General features: G+C 49.8%; 1 protein-coding gene across 2 annotated transcripts in view; it reads right to left on the bottom strand.

Annotated features, from left to right (window-relative positions):
• Window positions 1-2,059: 2,059 nt before the first annotated feature.
• LOC144125026 (protein Wnt-1-like) overlaps window positions 2,060-27,464 on the bottom strand; it is a 63,717-nt gene continuing 38,312 nt past the window's right edge. Inside the window, exons 3-4 of one of the 2 annotated variants that reach the window (XM_077658059.1) lie at window positions 9,924-10,192; window positions 2,060-5,307 (exon numbers count right to left, since the gene is read on the bottom strand). In XM_077658059.1, coding sequence (XP_077514185.1) covers window positions 4,798-5,307; window positions 9,924-10,192 — 779 coding nt within the window. In that variant the 3' untranslated portion in view covers window positions 2,060-4,797. The remainder of the gene's footprint in view (window positions 5,308-9,923; window positions 10,193-27,464) is intronic. The other variant, XM_077658060.1, reaches the window with a different exon arrangement.

Here is a 27,464-nt window from a genome sequence, read left to right as displayed (position 1 = left end):
TGCTCCCTCTGTCGTCTCTTTCAGCTGCTTCTCGGCGGGGAACACGGAGCGATGTGTCGTGAAGAAAACAAAAGTTGAAGATTGGAGTCAGAAAAGCCGGGGGGGAGAGAGAGACAGGTACAGGTAGTGCATAGTCTGTGCTTGCGAGAGGGAATGGGGGGTTGTCTAGCAATTGGGGGGAGATAAACAGCACTTCTTCTCGCGTCGGCCGGCGTTATCGGTAATTTCCGACGCCTTCAACGGGGGTCCGACACCTCGCGCGGCGGCGGCGGGCAAGCCGGTTCACGCGCCCCGGCCGTCCTGTGTGGCCCGCCGGGTTCCCTCCTCGCAGACGGTCACGCCTCTCGCGCGAGGCAATCGGCCTGCAGAAGCTTCGGCGGCGCGCGGCGCAGTTCCTGTTGTTGTTGCTGGCCGCCGCCGGACACCGCTCGAATGGTGGGGGGGTGAGAGTCTAATAAATTTTCCCGCCCGCTCTCGGCCCCCGGGCAAGGGCGGTTATTAGGCATCGGGCTTCCCTAAGCGCCCGCCGAAATGGACGGGGCGGCGTCGTGTATAGAGAAGAAGCGCGCGCCTTGCCTGCCTGCCTGCGTGTGTGTGCGCGAACGCGGCGGCGGAGCATGCAGGGCTTGCTGTGCCTGCCTGCCTGCCCCGGGCTCGAAAATCGCTGATGTGTCAATTCTGCGGCTGACAGGAGCGAGACCCGGCGAGATCGGAATGCTGCCGTGCCTGTGAGGAGCTGCCGTTTCTCTTGCTCACTGCCCCTCTCTCTCTTTCTTGATCTCCCTTCCTCTCACCTGTTCAGCTCGCACTGCTGCTCACCTTCTCATTCTTACGGAGGAGGAGGAAGAGGCGATGGCCAAGTGCAACTTGTCGTCGCTGTCCACCACTTGTACCCGGAGGCTGTGGAGCCGAAATGTGCAGGTAGAGACAGTATCAAAGGGAACACCGAGGTGACAATTCAAGAACCGGGTTTATTTTTACATCTGCTTGTATCCTCATAAACTATTTCGGGAGTCATTTTGCCAGAAGAAATATGCTTAAAACAACAAAGACTGTAATTCTCAGTCGTTCTCAGCGTACTACTAAGCGTTGGTTACGTAAAAATCAACTATTTCCTTTGTTATTGTTAGGGCTTGTACGCACGACCTGCGTGTGGCGTGAGTAGCAAATAGCTGTTTTCTATAAAGGCCGTACGACACATTCTCCATCGTGCACGACGCCCACCAATGTAAGCCGGCCCTTGTGACGTAGCGACAGCGCCCGATTCTGCGCGGCCGCGTGCTGCTACAAAGTTGCTTCGGTTCATCGAATAGAGCTCGACAAACTTTCTTAGACATTCGACACGCCTTCTGGGTCCGCATGTGCAGCGTAAGATACAGCAGTGTCGTTTTGGTTCAATGACCCTTTGTGTCCTGTTCATAAGGAAGCGCGGTTGTCGCGATATTGAGGGAACGGCCCTATTGGAATGGCCCTATAGGGCAGCCTGAAACGGGGACGGGTAACCAACGGTGCTGTATAGATTACTGTCAACGGTGGTTTACAAAGTGTGTGCCTGGACGACTGCAAGACCTACTGCGGGCACACGCTGCTCGCTATTACTGCCAACTCCTACTGCATGCCCCCACTTTCTCCACCTTACTGTTTACGCCGTGTTTTTCTCAGATATCCTCACACCAGCGAGGCTCACACACTCCACAACATAATCTCAACGATGTCAAGTTTTAAATATAGACTCATCAAGTCCTTGTTCATGCGCACTGAAAGAATAAAAGAAGAAAAAAGAAAGAAAGGAAAAAGAAGGAAGGAATGATAAGAAAAAAGAAACAAAGAAAGAAAGAAAAGATGAAAAAGAAAAGGAAGAAAAAATAAAGAAGGAAATAAAGAAAGAAAGTCTCATCTTGGGCTACAACGCTGCACAAATACTACACAAAGTGGCGCTTCGATGTTGGCCACGAGCAGTGATCTTTCCTCCTTGCCGAGTTGGCTGTCAGATATTTCACGCGCATCACATAATCATCTAAGCACTGAACGCCGCGAGTAATAAACAACAAGTGTAACGAACAGTTCTAGGATAATTTATTTCAAGGCAGGTGCGAAGGCTGTAAAAAAAAGGCAGAGAAACAAGTGTGAAGCAAGTTTCATTGATAACAACCACTGACAAACTGGTTACAAAGGAAAAGTCTTTTCTTTTCTTTAATAGAGAAAATATAGTGTGCTCGCCTTAAAAAAAAAAAGAGGAACACACACAATATAGACACATGCCGATTGCCTGAGTAATCTGAAGCCGCTGCAGTAGACATCGTTATAGATGCGAGGAACATTGTACATAAGCAATCTTTCTTTTTTTGTAGTATTTGTTATCTCGAGAAACCGGGTGGACAAACTAATAGCTTCGATTGCAGCAACATTAAGCAATACACAGCACAAAAACAGCAGGTAACGCTCACATCGGGGGTCACACTCGTTCGTCACTGATGGCACATATAGGAATTGCAACACGATTCACAACTAAGGAATAAGTTAAGTGAGATGACAGGTGGTAGCCCATTTCAGCACAGGCTTCTGGGATCGTTATCCTGCGTGCACATTACGAGCGTTTGACGCAGGAGCCGTATTTAGAAGCTTTGGTTGGCAGCATCTGACGTAATCACCGCTATAATGCTGCAAATCATTTAAACACTCTCAGAATAGCAACCGTCTCCTTCACACATATGTCTTCAAACAGCCCAAACTCTTTTGTTCGTTCTCTGTTATTGTATAGTCAGCCAACACAACATAAAACAAAGGTCTGAGTATCAACAAGAAAAGGCCGATTGGTTGATTGACCTTTACTGACGACAAGCGCCCACAGTAGTATTTAAGGGCGTCTGGATCATTTAGTGAAGCAAAATTTAGATATAGTTGGCGCCGTTTGTTACCGGTAGCTAGATGGACATTACAGGATATGGTACGAGGCTCTAATAAGTCCTCGTGTGTCTTTTCCAGATCTCACTCACGGTTAGCGTTCACAAATTCCTTTTCGGCGTCGCAGTTAACTTGTCTGCTTGTTCGTGTCGTTGACTTATGCGGTATGAGCCACTGAAACGTGTAATTTCTGCACTAGGGTTATTGTCTAGTCTGATCTGCTGCAACTCTCAGGCTGCCCATGGTTTGTTACAAGTCTCAAAGCGCCTCATCATTTTGTAAACTTCTCTACAAAGTCTGCAGACGATGACGAGCGCCGATATGTACCCATTATTTACCGAACAAGTAAGTGTTTCTTCAACTCTAAATCCATAAGTACACCATCATCAAACACAGTATTCTTTTCGCCCTTTCTCTCAGTGATCAAAAGTGTAGCCGTGCACATCGCCACTGTGAAGCGTGGTCAAGGGAGATGCGTGGAAAAGACTACAGGTGTGAAGACAGCATGTAAAAGACAAGATAGTAAAAAAAAAAGCTGAATGATCGTATCGTGTATGTACATTGGATATTAATTATAATAATAAGTTAACACGCATGCATCCGAGTAATGATATACTGCACTGCATCGAAGGGACCCTCAAACTGCGCCAGTCAGTTTGTGCCCGTCTTGCCCGTAGTCAAAAAACAAACACATCGCGCATTCACTGCGAGCTGTCAAATGCGGCGTCCTTCAAAATGCTGGAATAACTATAGGGTAAGAACAGTCGTGACGCACCACTTGTCATCTTAGACGACATCTGTTTGATCCCATTAAACGGGCAGCGTTGTGCCGCTTAACGCAAAGCATGCTTTCGGCTTCACTGCTTAGCGCGATCTACAAGGAAGAACACTTTACAGACTCATGGATGCACTAAACAGCAGCATCGCTTGTAGCTCTTGTATGGTCGTTCCCTCCGGTTGGGACCGCCGAAGCAGCAGCTTATATCTGCCATTAAGCTGAAGAAAGAAGAGCGCAAAGCTTAAAACGTGAGCCAGCTATCTGTAGAGATCATCAGCAAACAGGCTGTGTGATTAGGTTTGTCACAAACGTTGCTTTGCTTGCATCCAGACAACTACATTTAGTTTCCCGCAAGAGCACCTGGGACGAAAAGAACTGTGAATGAAAAACAGCTCCTCTTTGCTTCAGCAATATTTGGTATGTGCTTTTCTTTTTGTCTAAGAAGTTGTCTCCGCACCTTCGTACTATCCGCATTTTAATGCAGAACTTGAAATGATGCTGTGCACGGCCTGAGCAAGTAAGAAGCTGCTTCGTCGAAAACAAATTCTGTCTCGTGCAAGTGCTTCAGAAAAGGAAGCACTTCCGTCACCACTCCGGCTCCTGTCAGTCTAATGGCACTAGTAATCTGCGTCTCACTTTGTTGCAGGAGGGCTGAACGGCGGCCGAGAAAGAAACAATCTTCCCGGCTCTGACCTGGCGCCGGTGCAAATCCGAGCACCTTATTCACACTCTGTATCACTCGGTCCTTTATAAACACGTACTGTCACCGCAGTCCCTCTTCATCACGGCTCACCGGCACAGTTCGTCGAAAACAGATACGCGAGAACGCACTCCGCGCTCATCGCTCAACTTGCCGAGCACGGCCGCCAACAAGCGGAGGAGTCCTAGAAGAGCCTTCCGGCCTCACGTCTGCCGTGTGCGGACCAGGGCGCCCAGGCGTCGACCACGTTCCGCACTTAATCAGTCCCGATGTGCACCAACGTCCCCGCCGGCGAAAGAGATCAGCGCTCGGGACGTGCTCCGGTGACGACAGAGACCAGCGAGTCGCCCGCGCCCACCGGTGTCTCCCGGCCGCACTGCTTCGTTGCTCCGTTCAGAGAGGCACGTCGGGCCACTCAGAGGCACGTGTGCACAGTGCGGCGGACCTTGCACACCTTGCACTTGACCTGGCAGCACCAGTGGAAAGTGCAGGCACAGCGCTCCAGGTCTTCGCGGACCTCAGTGCGGTGGCCGCGACCGCAGCACATGAGCTCGCATCCGTCCACGCCGGCAGACGACTCGTTGCAGTGGCGGCCGCGGGTGCCGTGGACGCCGAGGCGCGCGTTGGGCACGCAGAAGTCGGGCGAGTTCTCGAAGTAGACGAGGTCCTTGCGCGACGGCGGCCTGTGGTCCGGGTAGAAGGGCTTCAGGTGGAAAGAGCGCGGCTGGCCCTTGCGTCGGCGGCCCCGGAATCCGCGGATGTTGCCCTGGTTGCTGAGCAGCACCCGCGAGGCGCCGTCGAAACGCTCCTTGAGCTGGTTGCCCACGTCTCGGAATGAGGGCAGCCGCATCCAGCACGTCTTGACCGTGCAGCTGCCGGACATGCCGTGACACTTGCACTCGCGGCGAGTCTCCGTCGTCACCTGCTGCGGAGAAGCAAGTCGGAGCAGTTCATTGTACAGACACACTGCCCGTCAGAGGGGCACGTCACTGCACGCCATTTGAGCATGTCGTTTGGCAAACGGCACATTACATCACCGCGATTATCTGCATGCCAACTTTTTCAGAAAATATGTGAAAGAACATCTAGAGCTGAAGACACGTCCTTATTCCATGTGAAGAAAACGCGCTTCCTCCCTAATGTCTCCTATAGAAGTCTTATGGAAATTAAGTGAGGTGAGGCACTTCATGGCACCACATGCAATCGGCATGTTGGTCGGCTTCAATTTAGAGTCCCTAGAAAGACAGCCGCCTAGCTGACGCAAAACTTTACAACCAGCCTTTACCGCAGCTTTAAAAGTTCATTTACCATTTACTTGTTGGCTGCGATACCAGCACATTGAATCTGCAAGATCTATGGTACTATAGCAACGAGATGATTGCACTACATTTGCTCATATCTGAGCTTTAAAGTAATTAGATGCGTACTCTTAAAGTGACGCTGCTGTCTTAACAACATAACAAGGGTGCCTGTTACAAGAATACAAAACTAGTCTTTGCCTAAACCTTAGCTCGTAGAAATTTTTTAGGGAAGGGCACAGCAAAGAAAATAAAAAGGTAGCAAACAGGCAAGAACAGGGAAGAGGCGCCAGTGGCTGCTTTCAAGGGAAATCAAAGCTGAAAGACCTTCAGGCTTCTCGCCCTCACCCGGGATGAAGTGACAGCTATACAGTTGCACCTCGTTGCAACAAAGTTGAAGTGGCCCGGTGATTACTAAGTTATAGCCGTAGCTTCGTTATAGCCCGTGTTGACCAAGCTTCCAAGGGGAATTGTCATTCCTTCGTTATATCCATTATTTCATTATACACTGTTTAGTTATAACGAGGCTCGACTGTATAGCCACTTAAACCTGCGCGTATGAGTTGGCCAATTCAGTAGCTGCTGAACACCTGCACCCCATCACTTGACTCAGATAATATATACCGACACATACACCGCATTAGTTGGCTAACTTCAAAGCTACTGCACACCTAGTTGCCTCTCATCAGCTGGCCTGCTTCATATATCTGTTGAACACCTCCACCAAATAGGTTGCCCTCCATAGCTAATGCAAGCCTGTACAAAATGTGTGGGCCTGTACTCCATAGCTATTGCACACTTACACCCTGTCAGGTAGACCCTCTCCACAGGTACCACACACCTAGACCCAATGGTTTGGCTGATTTCGTACCTACCGCAAATGTACACCGCATGAGCACGTCCACTCCAAAGCCATTGAACGTGCACCTTGTCAGAATGAATTGTCCCACACTATATGCTGCACACCTGCGCCTAATGAGTTCGCCCACTTCAGAGCTTCTGAATACTTGCACGCCGTCTTTAGCCCACTACACAGGCGCTGCACGCCTACACCGAATGAGTTGGAGGTGGACGATTCCACATTTACTGCAAACATGGGTATGCCCACACCCTATAGCCGAAGCATACCTACGGCCCATCAGTTGGCCTGCTCCAAAGCAACTAAACACTTAACCCCATAACTTGGCTGACATCATAGCTACTGAGCACGATCTTTATTGCACGCCAGCACCTACGAATTTGCCCGTTGCATCGCTACTGCACACCTGCATCAAGTGAATTTCCCCACTCCAAACTGTTGCACACCTACATCCAATGAGTTTGCCCACTCTCAGGCACATATAGATAATATTCTCTCTGGCCAGCAGGCGAAGGCAGTTCTCGATTACAATACACTAAGCCAACAAGAAAAAAACGATGGACATGTGGACATTACCGACAGTTAACATCAAAAACGTCAGATAAGATCACCGTAGAGCTGTCGGCGCATAGAAGAACAAGCTACCACCGTGAATTAGGCACACCTGCTCTGGTTAACTTTAGTCAAATGGAATTCCTTAAAGCGCCCCGAATTGTCAGTAGACGGGTTCTTTAGCATTTCGCCTGCATCGGAATGCGGTTGCCAGGAAAGGGATCGAACGCGCTACTTTGGCCTCAGGAGCACAACGCGATATAAACTCTGAACCACGACAACCGAAGGTGTAAGCCATAGATGCACATATACAAAAATAAAAACAAAAAGTTCCTTCACCCGCGGAAGTCATCATGGGCTGCGGAGCTCGCCACGGTAGAGGGCTCCATCAGCTGATTTGGCGAGCACGAAGACTTATTTGAGGGCCATTTAAAATGCACATAAAACTGCTATACCTATATGGAAGCTGTGACAACCGCAATTTCACGTGTGACTCAGTCAATAAATTTGAAAAGCAAGAAACCACACAAGCAACCAACGAAAAGGGGCACGTCTCCACTTTCGAAGTTGATTGCTTTGAGGTTAGAACATGGTGATGGTTGTATTCTGAATGCATACTTTGTTGAACATGCGTGGAATGCCATTTCACTTCCAATATTCAATCTTGCTCGATTAGCGAGGTGCGCATTTTCTCCCGCGCATTTTTTCTCACAGACAGCAATAACCACTGAATGAATTGTAGACTAAAAAAAAACATACTAACCCTGAAGCGACCATTTGTTTGCTAACAATTTTTTTATCGACGAGAAAGACGAGCACCTTGTTCATTTTTACTATTTTTCTAATCGCTTGGCATGCATCGACGTGTGTGGAATGTAAAACAAACCATGTCTCTGCTGTCTCATCGATAAAGAGAAGAGAGACGGTGTTCGCCGCAGGCCGGCAGTGTGTTTCTTTTGCGCAAAACACGGGACACCACAGCGCACGCCAAACCACGAACAAGCTCTGGGGGCTAGGGAGAGCCATTCTCAAAGCGCGTACAACGGAGTCCAGTATAGCCGATGCTGAACGCAGATTAAAAGAGAGCGGAGGGAAAGGGAGGAACCGAAGAGGCGTCGCATGCATCCATTTCTCGCCCATCGCATCAATCACGACGGGGACAGGAGGGGGGCGCCACCACACACGACTTGTGCTACCCCACTATCAGTCATACGGCCAGCCATTAACGAAGCTCAGGTCGCGAGGTAGCGCTCCGCCGATAAAAGAAAACGCGAATGGGACAAACGCTGACACAGGCACGACACAGCCGAAGAGCTGTTTTGTCAAGTTAGTCGCATACTCTTGCGGCCCGGGATCCATAAGGTCCCCCACGGAGAGAAAGAGAGGACGACGAGCGCGCAAGCTCTTAGTTATTATCTGTGGGTCTCTTCCAGGGCCTGTATGCTCTACGAGACTCTCGGTCTCTGGGATTCCAAGGCGGTGAGAAGGCAAGAAGAGAGGAAGGGACCTGAGATGAAACAAAACTAAATGGGAGAAAGAAACACGTCACTGTGGAGCAAGACGCATTACCTCCCACCCACACGACCACTTACGCAACGCTTGTCATCGACTGCACTGGGGGGGGAGGGAGATTGGCCACGCAGCTACAAGGCCTTGGAACAAGGAAAGGTCAGCGGCAGCTCCGCGGGATGGGAAGAAAAAAGTAAGGGTGCCAGCAACAGGTACGACAGAGAGAGAGAGAGAGAGAGATAGAAAAAGAAAGATCCCCGTATCGCATTCCTTTCGCTTGCCCCCTCCGCATCCTGTCCCGAGCGTTCCTGGCGCGTCTTACCGTCCATCGCAAAAAGTGGAAAAGGCGCCCTCTTTCACTTCCGAGGTGCGCTGCGGCTCCTTCTCTCCCTCTACGAGATGTAGCAGTGCTTGTGGCCTCACATGCAGGCCGAATGCAGCAAGCACCTAGAACCCAATGCCACCCGGGTCCCACACTCATCCTGTCTGTATGCCCCCACTTTCAATACCTGCTGCGGTCCCTCCAGATTCTCCCTTCCCCAGCATCCTCGCAACACCGCGGCCAGCCGTGGCGTCGATAGAGTCTCTTCAATTTAGTGACTCCGCGTCGTTGTGAGAGAGAGTGCAGCAGCAGCAACGCGACCAACGTCGAGCGAAAAAGAGGGAGAGAAAGAGTCCTGAGGGAGTCAGCAAAACAAGACCGAGTGTTCCCGCTGCGTCTGCGCCTTCGTTCAAGAAAAGCTGGACGTGGAGAGAAACAGAAAGATGCAATATTAAAGAGCGCGGTCTTCACTGCTGAGGAGAAGTGAAAGAAGCAAGGAACGAAGGAAGCGCAAAAGGGAGGAAGGCGAAGAGCCCGAGGAAGAAGGCCGGTCGAGAGTGGGCAAGAGCCCCGGGAGCAGGATTTCGGTGACACATTGAGTTATGGCCCCCACTGCCCCCCTCGGCGGTCGGCAAGTCGGCGGGGGGTGCCAGTCTGCGCTTTTCGACGGGGGCTTCGCTTCCGAAACCCAATCCGCGATTCTTCATGGCCTCGTGGCGCGAGGGGGGGCCGCCTAAAGAGCCCCCATTTGGAGTCACCCCGCCGCGCCGCGGCTGCCCCCACTGGGCTGCCCCAGGGGTGTGAAGAAGGCACACCGCGGGTCAAGACCTGTCCCCGCGGTTGCGCGTATAGCGCGGTCAGGAGGAACGGTGCCCACGTCCGCCGCTGCCAGCGCTGGCTTCTGGCGAAGTTCGACAGCGGGCTGTGTCGAACTTGTCCGAACTCTGCGCGACGGTTCGAAAGTGCGGGAAGTGAGGGTTGCAGTGAAGTGTGTCACGTACCAGCCTGCCGGCCTCGTTGTTGTGCAGGTTGATGACGAAGCGCAGGTCGCGGCCCCTCTCGGCGGCGTCGACGAACGCCCGGGCGAACTTGTACCCGAAGTGGACGTTGTCCGAGCAGCCGCCCCACTGCCAGTCGTGCCCCGAGGGGGGCCCCCGCTGCCGGTAGTCGCAGGTGCAGGTGTCGATGGCGCCCTCGCTGCACGCGCGCGACACGGCGTGCGCCACGCCCGCGCTCGTCACGGCGTACACGAACGCCGTCTCGCGGCAGCCTGCGCAAGTGGGCGTAAATGACAGCGATAAATGTAAATGACAGCGCGGCACAGCACAAATACTTGATATAAAAATACAACAGGAAACAATAATATGAAAGGTGATAGAATCAAACATGCATGTCGAGCGAGTGACAACAAATATGGAAGAGAAAAATTATACAATATGAAATTATACTTTAGTAGGATGGAAACTTGGGCGTGTTGGTATAGGTGCATACTGGGTTGCCTTGATCCACCAAAAGTGCATGAAATTATGCGATTACACATGCTTTAAAGGACCAATCGGTACACTATGAGCAGACAAGTGAAGGAAAGGGTATTCTAGCGTGATTGTATAAACAGACAAATATGCTCCAAGGCATGATCCTGGATGTTTGCTTATTATTTAATGTTATGATGATGATTGTGATGATGACTTTAATGAAGGAAGGGCAGCACGGCTTAAGAGCGGCATGGCTACGCATGTTCCTGGTCTGCAAAAGATGGGCTAAAAGATCCATTTCAAAAAAGGTTTTGCCCCATAGACATCGAGCAACCGGCTATAAGGGAAAGATTGCTGTAATATTCGCCCACTGAAAAATTGGGGGGTAACTGGCGGCTAATACTGGATGAATTATTCAATTTCGTGGTACCGGAAATCATAATGATGCCATTGTAACAAATTTCGGGGTGATGGAATTCTGCGGCATTAGAATAATGCTAGGGTGTTGAATTGTACTGGTACGTACATGTAATAACCGAAGTAGACTGCACATGTAGTACATTCGGTGCACGCCTGAATAGACAAGTCTCCTGGGACTGACAGCTAGCTGGCTCAAAATATTTGAAGGCTGCAGCCACGGTATTCATATTTCATTTTATTTACCCTCTGCATTGTCCCGTGCATTGTGCTGTCGGCTGCTAAGGGTGACTTATGAGGCAACGATTTGTAAAGACAGAAAACTGTATACATAACAGTGAAGTGAAACGCCATGTGTGTTCTCCTTAAAGGGTAGACATCGTTCACAAATAGCTAACAGCGCTTTGTAATACTTAATTCTAATGTAGCACCCCGGATTCCAGTTTGATCCTTTGAATCCCTAACCAACGGCTCGAGTCCTTTCGTGTCATTGTTATCGCAAGAATCGGCGGAGGTCGATTAGAAATTATGTGTGTATCATGTATCTAATGTATCTGATATCGTTAACGTTGATGCTTATTGTTTCTCTTTCATATTTTGAATTTGGGGTTTTTATACCAATTATTGTGATCACGACATCATTGCTTATAGTATATCCTCATTTTATGTCGTTAAGTAATATCATTACACCGCAGCGATGGCCTAGTGGCTTGAGCATCCGCCTCGCATGCGAAAGGTGCGGGGCTCGATCCCCAGCCCCGCCGGGCAGCCACCGGTGATACAATGGGTACAAGCTTCCCCTGGCCTGGTGCTCGGCTTATTCCGGGCGAAATTCTTGGAAAATGGGTCTTTCACCCCACGTTGTGTAAACGAAAATACATTGTGTCATGGCACTCTTTGGCCCCAGATGCCCTTGCGCGACAAAGATTCACTATCATCATCATTACTTATAGTATATTTTTATATTTTATGTTAGCATTTATGGCGTGTACTACATTGTACGTACATCCTTTGTCCGTAAAGTTTCGAGACTGATTTATTTTCTTCTCTAGAAATGATTCCCCAAAACAAATGTTGGTGCGTATGTGTAGCGGAATCTTTTCGGGCTAACCTGAGCTATTTATGTTAATTACTGTGGCAGCCGCTAGATGGCACTACATGTAGAAAAATACGTTGTCTCTAGTCGTCTGCGCATTCTACTGAGAGTGAATGTGGAAAGATGGGACGTCCACCTCGAACAGCGTGTAAACATAAAATTTTGTGTGAAGCGTGGCAGAACAGCCACACAAACGGATCAGCTCCTTCGTGACGCTTACGGAAAATAGACATTATCGCGGGCGTGAGTTTTCGAGTGGCACAAGAGGTTCGTTTCGGGGAGAACGTCAGCGGAAGACGACACAAGGCAGGGGCGCCCTTCAACCTCACGGAATGAAAACAACGTGGCTCGGATCAGGGAAATCGTACAACAAGACCGCACCATTACAGCCCACATGCTATCAGATGCTCTTGACATTAGTAAGACAACATGCCACCAAATTTTGCGTGAGAACTTGGGGAAACAAAAGCTGAATGCCAGACTTGTGCCGCACTCCCTCGGACTGGACCAGAAGAACACGCGGGCATTAGTGAGCGCTGATTTGCCCTCCGAGGCAGAGAAGGATGCTGCATTCGTCAACAGCATCATTGCTGAATAAAATACACGATGTTTTCAATAAGATCCTCAAACAAAGAGACAGAGCGCCGAATGGCGATCCACAAGCTCTCCTGCGTCGAGAAAGGTGCGGCGACAGAAGGCCAAAACAAAGACGATGCTGATAGTTTTTTTCGATGCCAGATGTGTCATACACTACGAGTTCGTCCCACAAGGGCAGATGGTGAATGAGGAGTTTTATATGCGCGTGCTCCAACATATGCGTGATGCACTGCGACGCCGTCGCCCTGACTTAAGGGCATCTGGACAATGGAGCCTTCTCCACGATAACGCAAGGCCGCACACTGCTCTCAGCGGGACAAAATTTCTCGCCGAGCACAGCATTACTGTACTTCCCCATCCGCCATACTCGCCTGACCACTCCCCATACGATTTTTTCCTGTTTCCTCGTTGAAGAGAGCCCTAAAAGGTCGTTGGATGGGGAGCGTAGAGGCCATTCAAGACGCCACGACAAAGGAGCTGACAGCCCTGCCAAAAGAAGCGTTTTCCAACTGTTTCCAAAACCTCAAGAAGCGTTGGAAGCTGTGTATAGACTGCAAGGGAGACTATTTCGAAGGGGTGCTGCACAAATTATTTCAATATTAAGCGCATTTTTTTAATAGACTCAGTGTCGGAACTTTACGAACAAAGGTTGTATTATTTGTATTGTGAGTTGTGTGCTAGAGCTGTGCTTTGTTGAGTGTTATTTCGGCAGTTTCAGCATTTTTGTTCCATTATGTGAAAAGAAGTAGACGACGCCGTCATAATCAGGCGCCAACATCTCCATTTAAGTTCATGTGAATAAAAAAATTGAATTTGAAACATAAGAATTATATAAACTCCTAGGCCTTTATTACTGAAGTAATTTTTTTGGAGTCGATTCCAGTTTTTCTTGACGAAAGTTCTGCCACAGCGTTTGTGTGCGTGTCGATGGAGAAGCATATATATGTGCATCATTCACAGAGGATGCTGCGCCGAAATGTTAGTCCGAAAGAACGCTTCCTTTCAAATGGTGCAGAAATGCTCGTCTCGCGTTTCTTTTCACAACGAATCATGGTGCAGTTCACAGCGAGTGTTACGGTGAATGGACAGTCCAAATCGAAGCCTCTTTGCATAGGCCACGCAAAGAGGTCTCTCGAGTGTTCTTTCGGAAAGGAGTACTATGCTCAAGAAGGCGCTTGGTTATATATCCTCGTCAGACGCGAGCAAAAGTTCGGCTTGTCAGCGTTAATTCAAATACATCTCTATCAAGTCTAGGTGATCCAGTGAATGCATAGAAAAAAAGTTACATCCCAGCGGCTCCAGCAGTTCTTCCTTTATGAGTTTGCTCCATGCGCTCTGCTGCGGGCCTCTGGGCTACAGAATCATGCAACAGCGCCCTATGATGTATATTTAGTTAAATACATGCACGGCGCGGAACGCGTAATTCAGTAAAAATGACAAATAATGTGACAAAAAAAAGGAGAAACTAGGCAAAATATTTGGCTGCTTGGAGCAGAAATCTGGCTTAGACAGAACAACCAACCTAGATGGCTGCTCAGAGCGCCGCGATTGTTACACAGTTCTTGAAAAGCTGTAAGCGTGGAAACTCATTGATTGCTCTCTCTCTCTCTCTTCCAATAAGAGTTAGGCTGCATAAGTGATGCATTTTTTTGAAAATTCTCGAAAACACATATGCATAATGTGGGTACGTGGGTCTGACGATATATATCGAACGCGAATATATCGAACTAGAACGGAATCGCGAAATAGTTCGTTATATAAATAATTCGACATAAAAATGACAATAGGTAAGCCTTACGTTACACCCACGCTATTGACACGCTTCTTGCAGCTACGTAGCCACCCGCCCACGTTCTGGCAGCGCACCGCTCGCTAGGCTCTGCTAGTCTTAACGTCCTTCGCACCGAAGATGTAGCGGACGGTTCTTTGGAACTAGCCACTGCATATGATAAGATGTCTAATCCTTTTACCAGTACAATATGAATAGAACAAGCGCTCATTGAAATTTAGGTGCAGTTAGTTTCCGCACCGCCTTCGGCAGTGAAGAAACGGAAGTATACTTCTATCGCGTGGGCCCTGACTGTAGGCTTTAGTTAGGTTGGCTTTATCACATGAAAGCGATGCGGCGTGGGAAATGAATATAGCAGATCGAGTGCCGCCCTCAAGCACACCTCACGTTCACCTCACCGCGTGGTTTCACAGAGCTAGCGCTGCTACAGCAGATGGCCAAGGGCGCGCAGTCGACTAGTCTCTGCGCGCGCCGATCGGAGCGTCGTTAGGAGAAGCGCCAGTTGCAGGGGCGCGAATCGCAGTTCGATATATCGGATAACCGGCAAAATTGGAGCTCGATATACAGCGCGTCTTTTCTATACATTTATAGGGAATTTTCGAGGGATAATCTGCGTGTTCGATATAGCCGATAATTTGTAATATGCGGGTTCAAGTTTATTCTTTACGGACTATAGCTGTAGCGTATACAAACATACGTACTACTAAAACAGTAAGAAAATTTGATTTTTGAAAAATGTATCGTGCCGTTGCAGTTGCGAAAGTTTATATCGCGGACACTTTGCTGCCCGCGATTACATTAGCACACGCGTTTTAAGACCGCGAGCCACGGTAAGCAAAATTTTAATCAAGGGGCTCTTGGACACAGCAGCTATAAAATTCTGAGGAGTCACGCTTGTGTCCATATCTCTCGCACTAGAGAATAAATTTGTATTTCATATCTCAGTGCACTCGGGCTCACTCTTGCGTGTGCCCTGTCCTCAGCCGCCTCAGCTTTGCAAACGATTTCAGGTGTCATTCAACAGTTCCATTTCTCAAACGCTTTACGCAACAGCGGCTCTTCTGGTCTACTGGCACGTCAGGTTTCGTCACTTGATGAGGGTTTAAATAGCCACATCAAACCTGCAAAACACTAGTCTCTTATACGCGATTGTATGGGCTTTACAGCATCAAATAATAATAATTGGTTTGGGGGAAAGGAAATGGCGCACTATCTGGCTCATGTATCGCTGGACACCTGAACCGCGCCGTAAGGGAAGGGGTAAAGGAGGGAGTAAAAGAAGAAAGAAAGAGAGAGGTGCCGTAGTGAAGGGCTCCGGAATAATTTCGACCACCTGGTGATCTTTAACGTGCACTGACATCGCACACCACACGGGCGCCTTAGCGTTTTTCCTCCATAAAAATGCAGCCGCCGCGGTCGGGTTCGAACCCGGGAACTCCGGATCAGTAGCCGAGCGCCCTAACCACTGAGCCACCGCGGCGGTCTTTACAGCATCAAACGATGATGTTTTCGCGCTGAGCGCATGGCCACTGATGCTACATCCAGTTCTCGGGGAAGATAGAGCTGAATCTCCACCACCCGCATAAACGATCACTTCAGTGTTATATTACAAGTCGTGCACTATTGTTAACAAATAATTCCAGCTGCACCGGTAGGAAAAGACGTTGGCGTATCTCGCGCAAAACACTTTTCACCTGGCAGCCATAGGACACACCATCGCCACCAATATGCATGCACCGGTGTCTTCAGTAATGGCGGCAGCACTGAGCGAGGTAGTCGCATGGCGCAAAAAGGCAAGTTTACACTCGTACAAGAAATTCGCGATTCACATCCTGTTCGTACGGGCAAAAAGAGAGAGAAAGAAAAGGATAGAGAGGGAAAAAAGTGAAGGCCTTCAAACAGAACGTGTTGAGATCGCAGTGTGAGTAAACGTGTACACATATCGCACGTGCGCAGTCCGGGCGCACGTAGCCTCCGGCGCAGAGAGCTCCGGTTAGAGAGTAAAGAAAGGGACGGGGGAGAGGGAACGCTAACGGCGGAAGCCGATCTGCGCGCCGCTGCTCGCAGTCGCGGCGGCCAGGCTTTCAGCACGAACGGGATCGGCTCCACAAGGAGCGGTGAGGCGCAGGAAGCGGTGAGTTTGCGCTGTGGGCGGCGCCCCGTGCTCACTGGTGTGTGCTTTCGGGGCGGAACGTCGCCGTGCGCGAGCGCGCCGTCTCCTCCTCCTCCTTCGCCAGTGGTGGGCTGCCGCGCCGAGCTCTGAACCCCCCCTGCGCCTTTCCTTTCCCCTACAACCTCTCGGCATTCTCCACTCCACCTTCGAAGAGAGGTTTGCGATCGAGCTGGCCCCTGGAGGACAAAGCGCACTCGGGAGCTACCTCCCAGCTGTCGTTGCCTTCCGGTGGAGGAGCCACGGTGCAGGTTCATAAATCTGTGTTGGCGCGTGATATACCCCCCCCCCCCCCCCTCCCAGTCTTCCTTTCCTGTGCGCATGCGCAGACAGTGTGCAAACTATTCACTCATGGCGGGCGAGGGTTAGTGACAAGGGCAGCAAGGACTGTCTTCACCTTGACAGAATGCCGAAACTTCGTCTATATATAAGGGTTGCGGGCTTCGGTTGAAACCGAGAAAAGAATAAACGGACAAAAGTACTCGGAATTCAGTTTTCGAAATTCTGTTTTAACCGAAAAGTGTCAGTAATTTTGGAGTGTTAGGCATAGCTGTCTGGCTGTTGAGTGCGAGTTAGGCTTAGCCAGGAGCGTGTTGAGACGGGGTTACTGTTCGATAAACAGCGCAGTTGTGCCTGCTAGCTATGCACTGTTTGTTCACTATCATCGCCCGCTTACAGCAGTTAGTTAAGTAGGTTTATCAACTGCACGTATGACACTGAAACGAAGCCATGCATGGGGGTCAAGGCAAAGTATCTTGTTCTGGTTACCGCGACGTTTGAGCGGCATTTCCATCACAGCCGTCCACTCGTGGACCACGTGATGCCCTGCCATCTCGCTCAAGCCAGCACGACAACCCAACGATATCATGTCAACCCAGTTCTTAGAAATAAACTTCACTTCCATTTTTGTCTGCCGGCTGTCTCATTAAAATTGCGTTATTTTGTTAATGACTATAGTAACTCCTTCTATTAGCATACCTCCGAGTTCCACCATCTGTACGTTAAACAGCGGTAAATGAACTTTTCATTCTGTCTAAAACGCCGCGGCAGACTCTAAGTGACTTTTGACTACGCAGCACTGCTCATCAACTCACCGAAGGAAGTTAGTAACTCAATCATTGAAAATAATATTCACCGAAAAAAAAAGGCCGAAACTTTCGTTCTGAAACAAACACCGAAAGAAATCCGCCTCCCGACGCGGTGGGTCAGTGGTTAGGGCGCTCGGCTACTAAGCCGGAGTACCCAAGATTAAACCTGACCGCGGTGGCAGCGTTTCGATGGAGGCGAAAAGCAAAAGGCGCCCATGTGCTGTGCGATGTCAATGTCCGTTAAAGATCCCCAGGTGGCCGATATTATCCCGGAGCCCCCCACTACGGCATCTCTTTCTTGCTTTCTTCTTTCACTCCCACCTTCTTCCCATCCCTTACCGCACGGTTCAGGTATCCACCGAACCGTGCTCCAAAAGAACACCTTCAAATCAGCCTACTGTGCAATGGTTGGGCAAACCTACTGAACCTGTTAATAGCATCACTTTTCTCGGAGTATTTCCGGATGAGAATTTGCACTGGAAGCACTGCATTCAGGCACTTTGTAACTAGTTTGGTGTAGCATGCTTTGCACTGCATAAATGTCGTCCTTAATTTAGTAATGACACAGTTACAATGGTCTATTTTTCAGTTTTTCAAATCCAATTCACATACTGCATTGAATCATGGGGTGACAACAAACGGTCTTATTTGAATTCACTTAAGAGTTTTGCTAAAAATGGCAATTTGATTAATTACAGTGTCAAAATACAACGCGACACTGCTCTTTTTTTTAAGCATATGTCACACTAGCACTTAAATCGCAGTTCAATACAGGACTCTACTGATTGTACATACACGGCTTAAAAACAATTACCCACTACACTAATCTGTATCCACTCTGCAATCACGTACCACTCGTAACACTACACATGGAAATTTCCTTGTTCCCAACACTAAAAACGGCTTCGGAGAAAAGACCATATATCCCGTGTAGGGATGATGATGATGATGAAAACCTTTATTGACAAAGCATCAAGAGAGAGGATATAGTACAGATGCAGGTGTGAGTTCAGGATCCTAATGGTCACCGCTGTGGCTCTAGGCTGGGACACCAGTGTGCGCTCTATGCTGTGGGATGACCTTCGAAATTCGATAAAGCAAAGCAGTCGAGCTCGGTTTTATCAAACACGGATATTTCGAATTAATGTATATATCGAACACAAAAGATTATCCCCTTTAAAATCCTGTGCAAAAGTACAGGAAAGCCGCGTTGTATATCGAACTCCAATTTCGCCCGTTAGTCGATATATGGAACTGCGCGCCGCGTCCCTGCGAGGGGCGCTTCTCCTAACGGCGCTTTTTGGTCACTTTTTACCCGCTTAGTCGGGTTGTCTGCGGGCCATTGGGCAACTGCTGGCAGCTCTAGCGTCGTAAAACAGCGTGGAGAGGTGAGCGTGGGGTATGCTTCAGGGTGACCTTCGGTCCATTATACTTGTTTTCCAAGCCACGTCGCTGTCATGTGGTGAAGCCAGCCTAACTAATCAAAGCCCAGGGGTGGCCCAACTAAGTAAGACGTACTAAAGTATGCACCTCCACCGGTTGCCTTCTGCGCGTGCGCAGTGCCACGCATCTGCACCTGCGACTGCGCTCTTTCCCACTTGGTCAATGTGAAGGGATGTTCACTCTGAATAAGTGAACACGCGGGTGTGTCTCTAAGTTTGAGGGGCTTTTTACCTCCGCTCTTCAGATCACCAATGCGTCCTACGTTGCCTCGCATCGAAGCCAAGCGGCACAGGCAAAGAGGAGTCTGGAGGTGGTGCTTCGCATCGTCTTCCACTTTGCTTCGACACAAGACCGTGTCGGACAAACTGGCACTAGTGCAGCCACACGTTTGCGTGTTCACTTTAATAATGGACGACTCTGTGTGGCTGGCCTGGTATATCGCCACAATGGTGCGTCTGCGCAATGCTGAAACTAAAACGAGTTGAAGGAAAATGAGGAAAGCTGAGTGTCGTTCGATTACTTTTGTTGCTATTGCTGCACGCGTATAACAGGACAGCGTAAGGCTCATTGGCAGTTCCAAGAGCGCGTCGAGAGACCGCTGAGGAGTTATTGCCGAGTTTAGATTATGAGCTTACATAACTCTCGCGGTGTCAGGTGTTCGTGGTTGGGTTGAGATGCAGCTGCGACACCCAGTGCATGCAAATAGACAAAATATGCGGTGCGGAAAAGTGCTGTGACCTCGATGTGACGTTTTGCACTGTTTGAACCGCTCTGATTGCATACTCCCCATATTTGGTTTCGCTGTACCGAGTAGCACTGAATGAATGGAGAAAAGGTGTCATTCCACCACAGTTACTCATGCACAAGAGCTGCTTAAATGGCTGGCACTAAAGCTACTATAGTGATACACTGCATAAGCTGCATTCCGAGCGTCTAGTTTTAGTGTTTTTACACACACGCACACATACCCTAAGACACAGCAAGCTCCAAAAGCACAAAGCAGCAGTAAAAAAAGTGAATGAAGTGGGAACGTCGCCTACGGTAGTTCAAATTAAGAACCTCACTGAGTTGTTGACAGCTTGACAGCCAAGATATACCACTGGTATATTAAGCACCGTTGTCTATCACTGCCACGGTCATAGTGCCCCCACCTAGATTCGCTGGGAAATAGGGACTAATCCTGTCGACGCTTATGCGACCATATCGAAACAGTGAGACTGGATGCGCGCATGCGGAAACAATTAGAACTCTTCTTTCATGGTCGGACTGGACTGGACACGATGGCGGCGTGTCCATGGGAGCGCTTGCACGGCCGGACTGGACTGAACACATCGCGAACAGTGCATCCCTGCCACGCAAGAACAGATCATATTGTTTCCGCGAGTGTGCATGCACCACCACCTCGTCCAGTCCAGTCCGGCCGTGCAGGAGCGCGCTATCGCGTCTACTCCGGTCGTGGCCGCAAAAATCGCAAAATAGCTTGCGCACGCGTCCAGTCTATGAGCCCCGCCGCGGAGCTCTGCGTCCTGCCTTCCTCCGCGCGGTGTCGTCCCGGAAACGGCGGAGCACGCGCGCTCCTAACTGGCGGCGGCGAAGCTCGTGCGTAACATTAACGAGGCGGCGGCGACCCGCGCTGCAGTGTTGGCGCGAATCTTCGTCCCAGCCTTCCCGCGTGAGGAGAAAGAGTACGCGCCGCTAGAGGCGAGCTCAGCGGCAGCAGCACAGCCACCGCTGGTCCAACAGAGTCCGCGCCCACTTCTCAGCACACAAGTCTGACCGCTTAATTACACAGCTCGGGGCCCCCGAGGCGTGCGAAGGAACGCGCGGCGCGCGCCGGGAGCGCCGTATATTACACACGCGTCGTCTCCGCCGCTGCCTCTTTCGCGGAGCTGAACGCTGAGCCCGCCCCGAAGTGGCGCCCTCGCCGGAGCGCGCGCGCGCGCCAGCGGCCCCCGAAGTGCTGCTCCGTCCACCTGGGGGGCCGCTCGGCAATTAAGCTGTAGCGGCGCCGGCTATCGGCCGCTCTTTTTAAACCGGTCCGTGCCCGAGCAACGCCACCTGGGAAGCCCTGATCCTGCCGCGTCGCTGGCCTGTCTCGCGTATTGCCGCAACGCGTCGCGCTGTTTGCGTACGAGACGCTACGAACAGAAGACGTCCCATCAAAGCCCCTCCCCTCTTGCTCTTCTGCTCACTGAAGTCCGTAGATATGCGGAAAGACGTACCCTTTCGGTGATGAACCTCCGATGATGCACAGGAGAGCATGCGCTACACAGCAGCATTCAACAACTGCCACTTCTTTTAATTTACGCAATATCGAGGAATACGCAATATCGAGTGCACCGAGACTTATGTCTTAATGAGCCCAGAGCCGGTCGGGGAAGCGAGGAGTCCTCGCCTTGTTATAGTTGGAGAACAAGTAGAATTTGCGAGGAGCGCCCTGGACCCTGGATGCTAAAAACGAACTCATGCAGAAACAGCAGCCGTTCAGTTTGCGAACCGCTGCCAGTCCTCTGCCCCACGGGGTCGTTCTAACTCTGAGCACTTCACAGCGCGCAAACGTCCCAACAACGTCCCAGATTTGATTCCTCTTCTGGCAACGAAATAAAACGGATTAAGAGCTGTCTGAGAGGTGTGCAGGACATGCCGTAGCAGATGGGCCTGATCAGTCTTTACATACCTTTATAAGCTTTCTTTTTGCGGATGGAGCGCACGTCTGGGTGAAACTTATCAGGTGTGTCCCTTTTATGGCAATCGGCAATCCTGTTGCGTTCAGTGAGCATGATAAGCCTAATTATCTGTTGGCGTAAGAAGTCATCAAACCGTGCCATAGCGGAGGTGCTGCTGATGTTTGTGCATGCATATGCCCTGAATGAGCTTTTTGCACGGAAGTCTTCATGGATGGTGACGTGAAGACATTCCGCCAGCATCTGGGTGCTCTCGGAATTTCAGCTTTCGACCTCGACGGTGGCTATGAAACTTCCCCACTTGATACGTCATCGGACTTCGGGTCAGATTTGTCTTGCATGGAACGGCGACTTTAACTGCTACAAATCCTGACATTCGCAATGGGATCGCGAGCACCAATTCAAAATAACACTCCAAACTCGGAATTACAAGTCGCACGATATTCGAGGCATACATGTGCCTTCCTGCCACGGTGCTACTGCGCCCTGCGTCCTAATAGTATTATTGCAATATATATAGAAAACGATCGTTTTTCAGTGGATTCTTAGTCAGGGCCAAATACTCAGGTATATAGGTGAGCGGAGAGGATTGAAAAACAGGCCCAGCACAACACAGGTGCGGGCGTCGCTACATAGCGACAAGAAATTATTTTTGCGCGGGAAATTGTTGCAGGAGATCACCGCTCTCCCAGCGGCCATTGTCATCTACCAATCGTAAGGGCTGTTAGCATTGTATCGAAAACCTAAGTTCACGCCTACTTACGTCGGAGGTCAAGTGGTTAAACTAACATAACGTCTTCGTCCTGACGTATCGTTCCATTATTGTTTTTGCTGATGCCACCGGGCGCGCGCCCTGACATAACGAAAAAAACTTGGGAGACGCTTATAAGCTCCGCCTTAAGAGTGAAACGCGATAGCGCCTGCTCTTTAACTATCCACATGACGGCATCACTCCGCACCGCTCTTAGAGGCCCCTGTGCGCAATGGAAACTTTCTACTCCGCTTCCTCGAGGACGAACGATGACGTCACACTTATTCGCAGCGCTCCTGGTGGCCTCCGCGAGAAGTGGAAAGTTTCCGTTCTATCAAGCTGCGCAAGGCCTCCACCGCTGGTGCTCCTGGGATTTTTCAGGTACTAACGACTCGACGCAGCCGGGGCAGCCTTAGCCTTAGCCTTAGCCTTAGACGGCGACGACGCAGGCTTTCCCGCCTCACGAGCTCCTTAACGTGCTCAACCGGGTGGGTCGTATATGCTGCGGGAAAGGTGCCGCCGGCTACTCTGGTCTCGTCATAAGTTCTTGCATGTGCTCACGGGCGACATGAATGAAGGCAGCAAAAATTTGCTTGGTTTAAGCACCTTGATTGGGGCCACGCACACTTGAGGCTATCTAAAGGAGCGTACTTAACGCGTACGTACAGGTAGAAGCAATATGAGAGGGAACATAAGGGCGCGTGGCCACCGCACTTCTGGGACCGCTGTCGCCAACAGGCGTCTAGAACCGGCGTCAAAATAGGCATGCCCGGTAAGCATGGCCGGCTGTACTTTCCGCGCAAGCTGTACTTTCCCTGCAACGTCTATCCGACTTGCCCACTTCACTTCTTCGTAACCATAACTCTAACGATGAACAATATACTCTCCATATGAGACGGGGACAAAGGCATGTCTCTCTCTTTCCTGCCTAGCCTCTGCTGCAGTGCGACAGAAAGTTGTCCGCGAATATAGCATTTGTTCTATAATACGTGGTGTTCTCCCTCTTATAATTACCCTTGCCATTTATCGTTTATGGTGTTTTTATTGTGTCAAAAATGCCATGCATTACTCGGAATAATTTGCCTTAGCCTGTTTCTCCAAGCACCATTACCATGTTGTTATGGAAAAAAATGGAAATGGTTAAGTGAAAGTGAAACTGTTTTTTTCTTAGATTATACTTACCCAGCAATTCTGGACAAAAGCATTTTTGGTCGGGAAACAGTACATGAACTCAATTTTTTCATATAATGTAAGCTTTCAGTATAACGATCAATATATCCGCAGACCACCCGACGGCAGTCTTGCATTTTTTTTTATATTAACCTTTTTGCTATCGTCGAAAGCGTTCTGCGTTGGTTTTCTATGCCAGTCTTAACAGCTCGATGCGACCGATGAAAACACGTTAAAAGAAAGATTTTGTTAACCATCAGAAGAATGAAACTTTAACTTCAATATTTACATAACCGTATCTTACAATTTCTTAATTCAAAATTTTTGTCCTAGAATGCTGGACATATGGACCTTACATTAACCTATATATCATTCGCCCAATACCTGAAATATCCTCTTAGTTAAAAAAAAAAAGTTGTGCGTTTTTAGAACGGAAGCGATAAATCGACGCACGACGTGGTCGAATAACCGAATGAAAGTAGTTAAGAGCGTCAGTCAGAGCCGCTGACACCGGCCACAGAAAGACAGACGAAAAGAAGAGAATACCTATAAACCAGACGAGATGCAGCTGCAATTACGGCTTCGCTGACGAGGGGGAAGCATCTTGTTGAAGCCGCAGTGCAGGAGACAATAACCCTGCAGTTCCGGAACCAAGGAGGCAGTTCTATCGACAACCGCTAGCACCAGCCGGCACCCGCGGCAATGAATAAGCCCTCTCCTGCCAGCTTCTTGCGGGCAGGTGCAATCCTGAGCTCACGAACGAATCTCTCCTTCCTCTTTCCCTCCCTTTTCGCGCTGTTTCCAAAAGGCTTCGCAATCAACGCTCGCACCCACTGACAAGCGCGATCTACAGGATCGAGTGATGGAAATTGCGTGCATAGCTCGCGGCGGCACCAGCCAGCGAAGCGCCGAAAGCTTCGCAGCATGTACGGATACAGACGGGACGCTATGATTTCGAAGCGTATATTGCGTTCCCCTCTGCAGTTCCGGTCAGAGACCGTCGCCTCGCGGCGGCCTACAGGGTTCATGGAACCCTCCTGCGAACTCGAGGCGGCAAACGAGCTGCAGACGACGACCCGAGGAGCGCAGAGGCGCGTCGGAGGCTGGCTGCATGTACACTATATGCGTACGGGGCGTCTCGCGCAAAACTGGAGCGAGGTTCTGACGCGCCCCTGCGGCGTGGGAGAGACAACGGGCGGGAAGACGGAACAAGAAGACCACGGAGGTCGTAAAAGGGCTCTCGCGCGCCCCGGAGCTCGGCGCGCGCGTATACGGAAAGAACGCTTATTTCTTCACGGCGCTCGTTCGTTTTCCTCGCACGCGCGGCAACACGGCAAGGAACAGAAAAAACAACAGGGTCCTGTCTCGCGAAAATTTCTCTCTCCGACCCACGGCGCGGCGCGGTCAACAACAGCTATAGCCGGGATGAGTCCGTGTGCCGCGCGGTCTCCTATAGCGCGCCGCTCGGCGGAGTAGGAAAGGAGAAGGTCTTCAGGAGTGGAAGCGCTCGCTCAGCGCTGACGGCCCGAGCCTCCCCGGAGAGGTCCAGGTGCCTTTTTAATGGCCCTAATAATGACAACCCTCCGGTTTTACGATCACCACCAACTTTCCCTTTTGCTGTCGCCCCCGCAGCGGCATGCATGCATCCAGCCGGTGGAAGCTGCGCCTGTCCTTCCTTCTTCCTTTCTTCTTTCTCTGCACCCCCCTGACCGCGGACTGCGTGGGCGCACGGTTCCGTGGAGCAACGGGGCCGTTTAGCGCGTACGTGTGCGCGTGCGGGCTTTAAGTGGTGCGCGGTCAGCGCGGCTGGTTATTGCCTGGACGCGGAACTGGCGCTTTCCTCACACCTTGGTCAATATAAGCGCGAGCGCGGTGGTCTCTCCGGACCCGACTGCGTCGAGCCGCCATGAACCGAGCTCTAATACCGCATATACCACTGCTGCAGTGTTCCCTTATTTTTCTAACGCTGCTTCGTCACTTCTTATTGGCGAAATGAGAAGGACGGCATGAGCAGCTGAAAATAACACAGCTAATTGGTCCTCATTACTAGTTCTCGTTTAGTAATTGCTAAAGCCTTCCTAATGGCAACACTGCGACAGCAAATCGATTCTATTGGAACTGTAAATCGAAGGACAGACGTGTTCTGCAGCTAATCGCCGATTGGGAGCCAAAACTCTTTATTTCTTAGTTTTTGTTTCTCGAAGGAAAAATAGGGCCCCTGGAATAGCAAAAGACCGCAGACAAAACATGTCGTGTATATACGTGAGCGTTTAACCTTTTTTCATGCTGATCTGTAAAATGATGCGCATGCTGCGTGCGCATATCTTATGGGAGATGATATATTCTTCAGATCACTCCAGCACGTTTTTACTACGCCTTGTCCTGCTATTTCAGAGAAGAATTAAAAAAAAAAGAAAGTTTACTTACGCCGGCTGGAATAATCAGTAAGGGTCGTACAATATCACTTGTCTCGATCTGTAGCTGACTTTTCTTTCCCAAGTTTTTTTTATTCCCCTGAATATCCGCCAGTGGTCCATTAATGGGCCACTGTTTTCACTTTATAGAAGACGGCTGCACTACTCAAATGTCTAATCCAATCCTACGGCACTTGTTGGGTGTTTACGCCACAGTACGCGTGTGTACAACCAAGAAGCCCGCTGTAGAGGGAAGCACTCGGTGTCCAGAGACTTATTGTCTCGCGGCGTTCCTACAGATATTTACAAGGACTTGAACAGCGAGTTCCAGTTGTGAAGTAGGGTACTGTGTGACAGCGCAGAAAACGCGCGATTCCCAAAATTTCTGCACAAAGGTCGAAACAGCAAATTATGAAATTAGCTAACGGCTTACTCCCACCGGACGCTTAATTCAAGAAAATAACAAGAACAGCACAAAAAGACCCACGGCCATTGAAAACACGCTTACGCAGAAAATTTACCTTTATACGTCATTCTGTAATTTTTTTAAATATCGAATCATGCTCTGTACTAAACACTGGAGGCCGTCTTTTCTACCGCCTCGATGCAAGCAGTGATGTTTCACACCAGAAATTTTCCCTTTTCCGGGGAATCTGAGAGGTAAAATTTCACGAAAATTAAATTTTGACGGAGTTTCAGGAAATTTTTAGAACCAAAATTGTCTCACTTTTCCCAAACCGGCGGATTTTCGAAGCAACAGCAGGGAATAAAGACCTCAAATAGGAATTTTCGAGTCTAATCGAGGAAATTTTCGGCAGAGACATTGCGCAGCACTGAATGCAAGAAGACTCTAATGTATAAATCTACAATGCGGCTGCCTCATCCACTTTGGAAATAGTCAAATAACGCCCAAAATTGAACGCGTGACACCATGCACTCTGCACACGAATACACCCATAGGGGAGTAAATAGGGAGTAAGCTCAGTACACTATCGCACTCCCTTTTTATAAAAGGAAGAGAGCTAGAGGACAACTTACTACCTTTTTACTCCTTTCTGTTCGGAGTGTGCAATATGCAATGCACTATACGGCGCAATGCATCATGCAATGCACTATGGCGCAATGCATCATGCAATGCACCATGGTGCATTAATCGTTCCGTTACCTTTTTATGGCTTTCGTGCGCGACCTACGGTTAACGAAACTTATTCCTGTGGCGGCGCTGTCTATAATCTCTCGGCTCTCCTCTCCGTGCTATATAAAGTTCTTTGCAGGTGGAAGCGAGCTCACTGTGATCGGTCCGCGTGGTCGTCGTGGCTTAGCACATGCATATTTCAGTGCCTATAGAGAGGCAGGCTGCGGACAGAACAGAATGGCGTAGGAAGAAAAGATAAAACGACAGAAAAAGAGCCGTCCGCTAATGTTGCAGACTTCACGATGCCCTGTCT

The sequence above is a fragment of the Amblyomma americanum genome, chromosome 3, assembly GCF_052857255.1.
Source record: "Amblyomma americanum isolate KBUSLIRL-KWMA chromosome 3, ASM5285725v1, whole genome shotgun sequence".
Taxonomy (NCBI): Eukaryota; Metazoa; Arthropoda; class Arachnida; order Ixodida; family Ixodidae; genus Amblyomma; species Amblyomma americanum.
The sequence above is the reverse complement of the archived record's forward strand: the minus strand, read 5'-3'. Positions and strand labels throughout refer to the sequence as shown.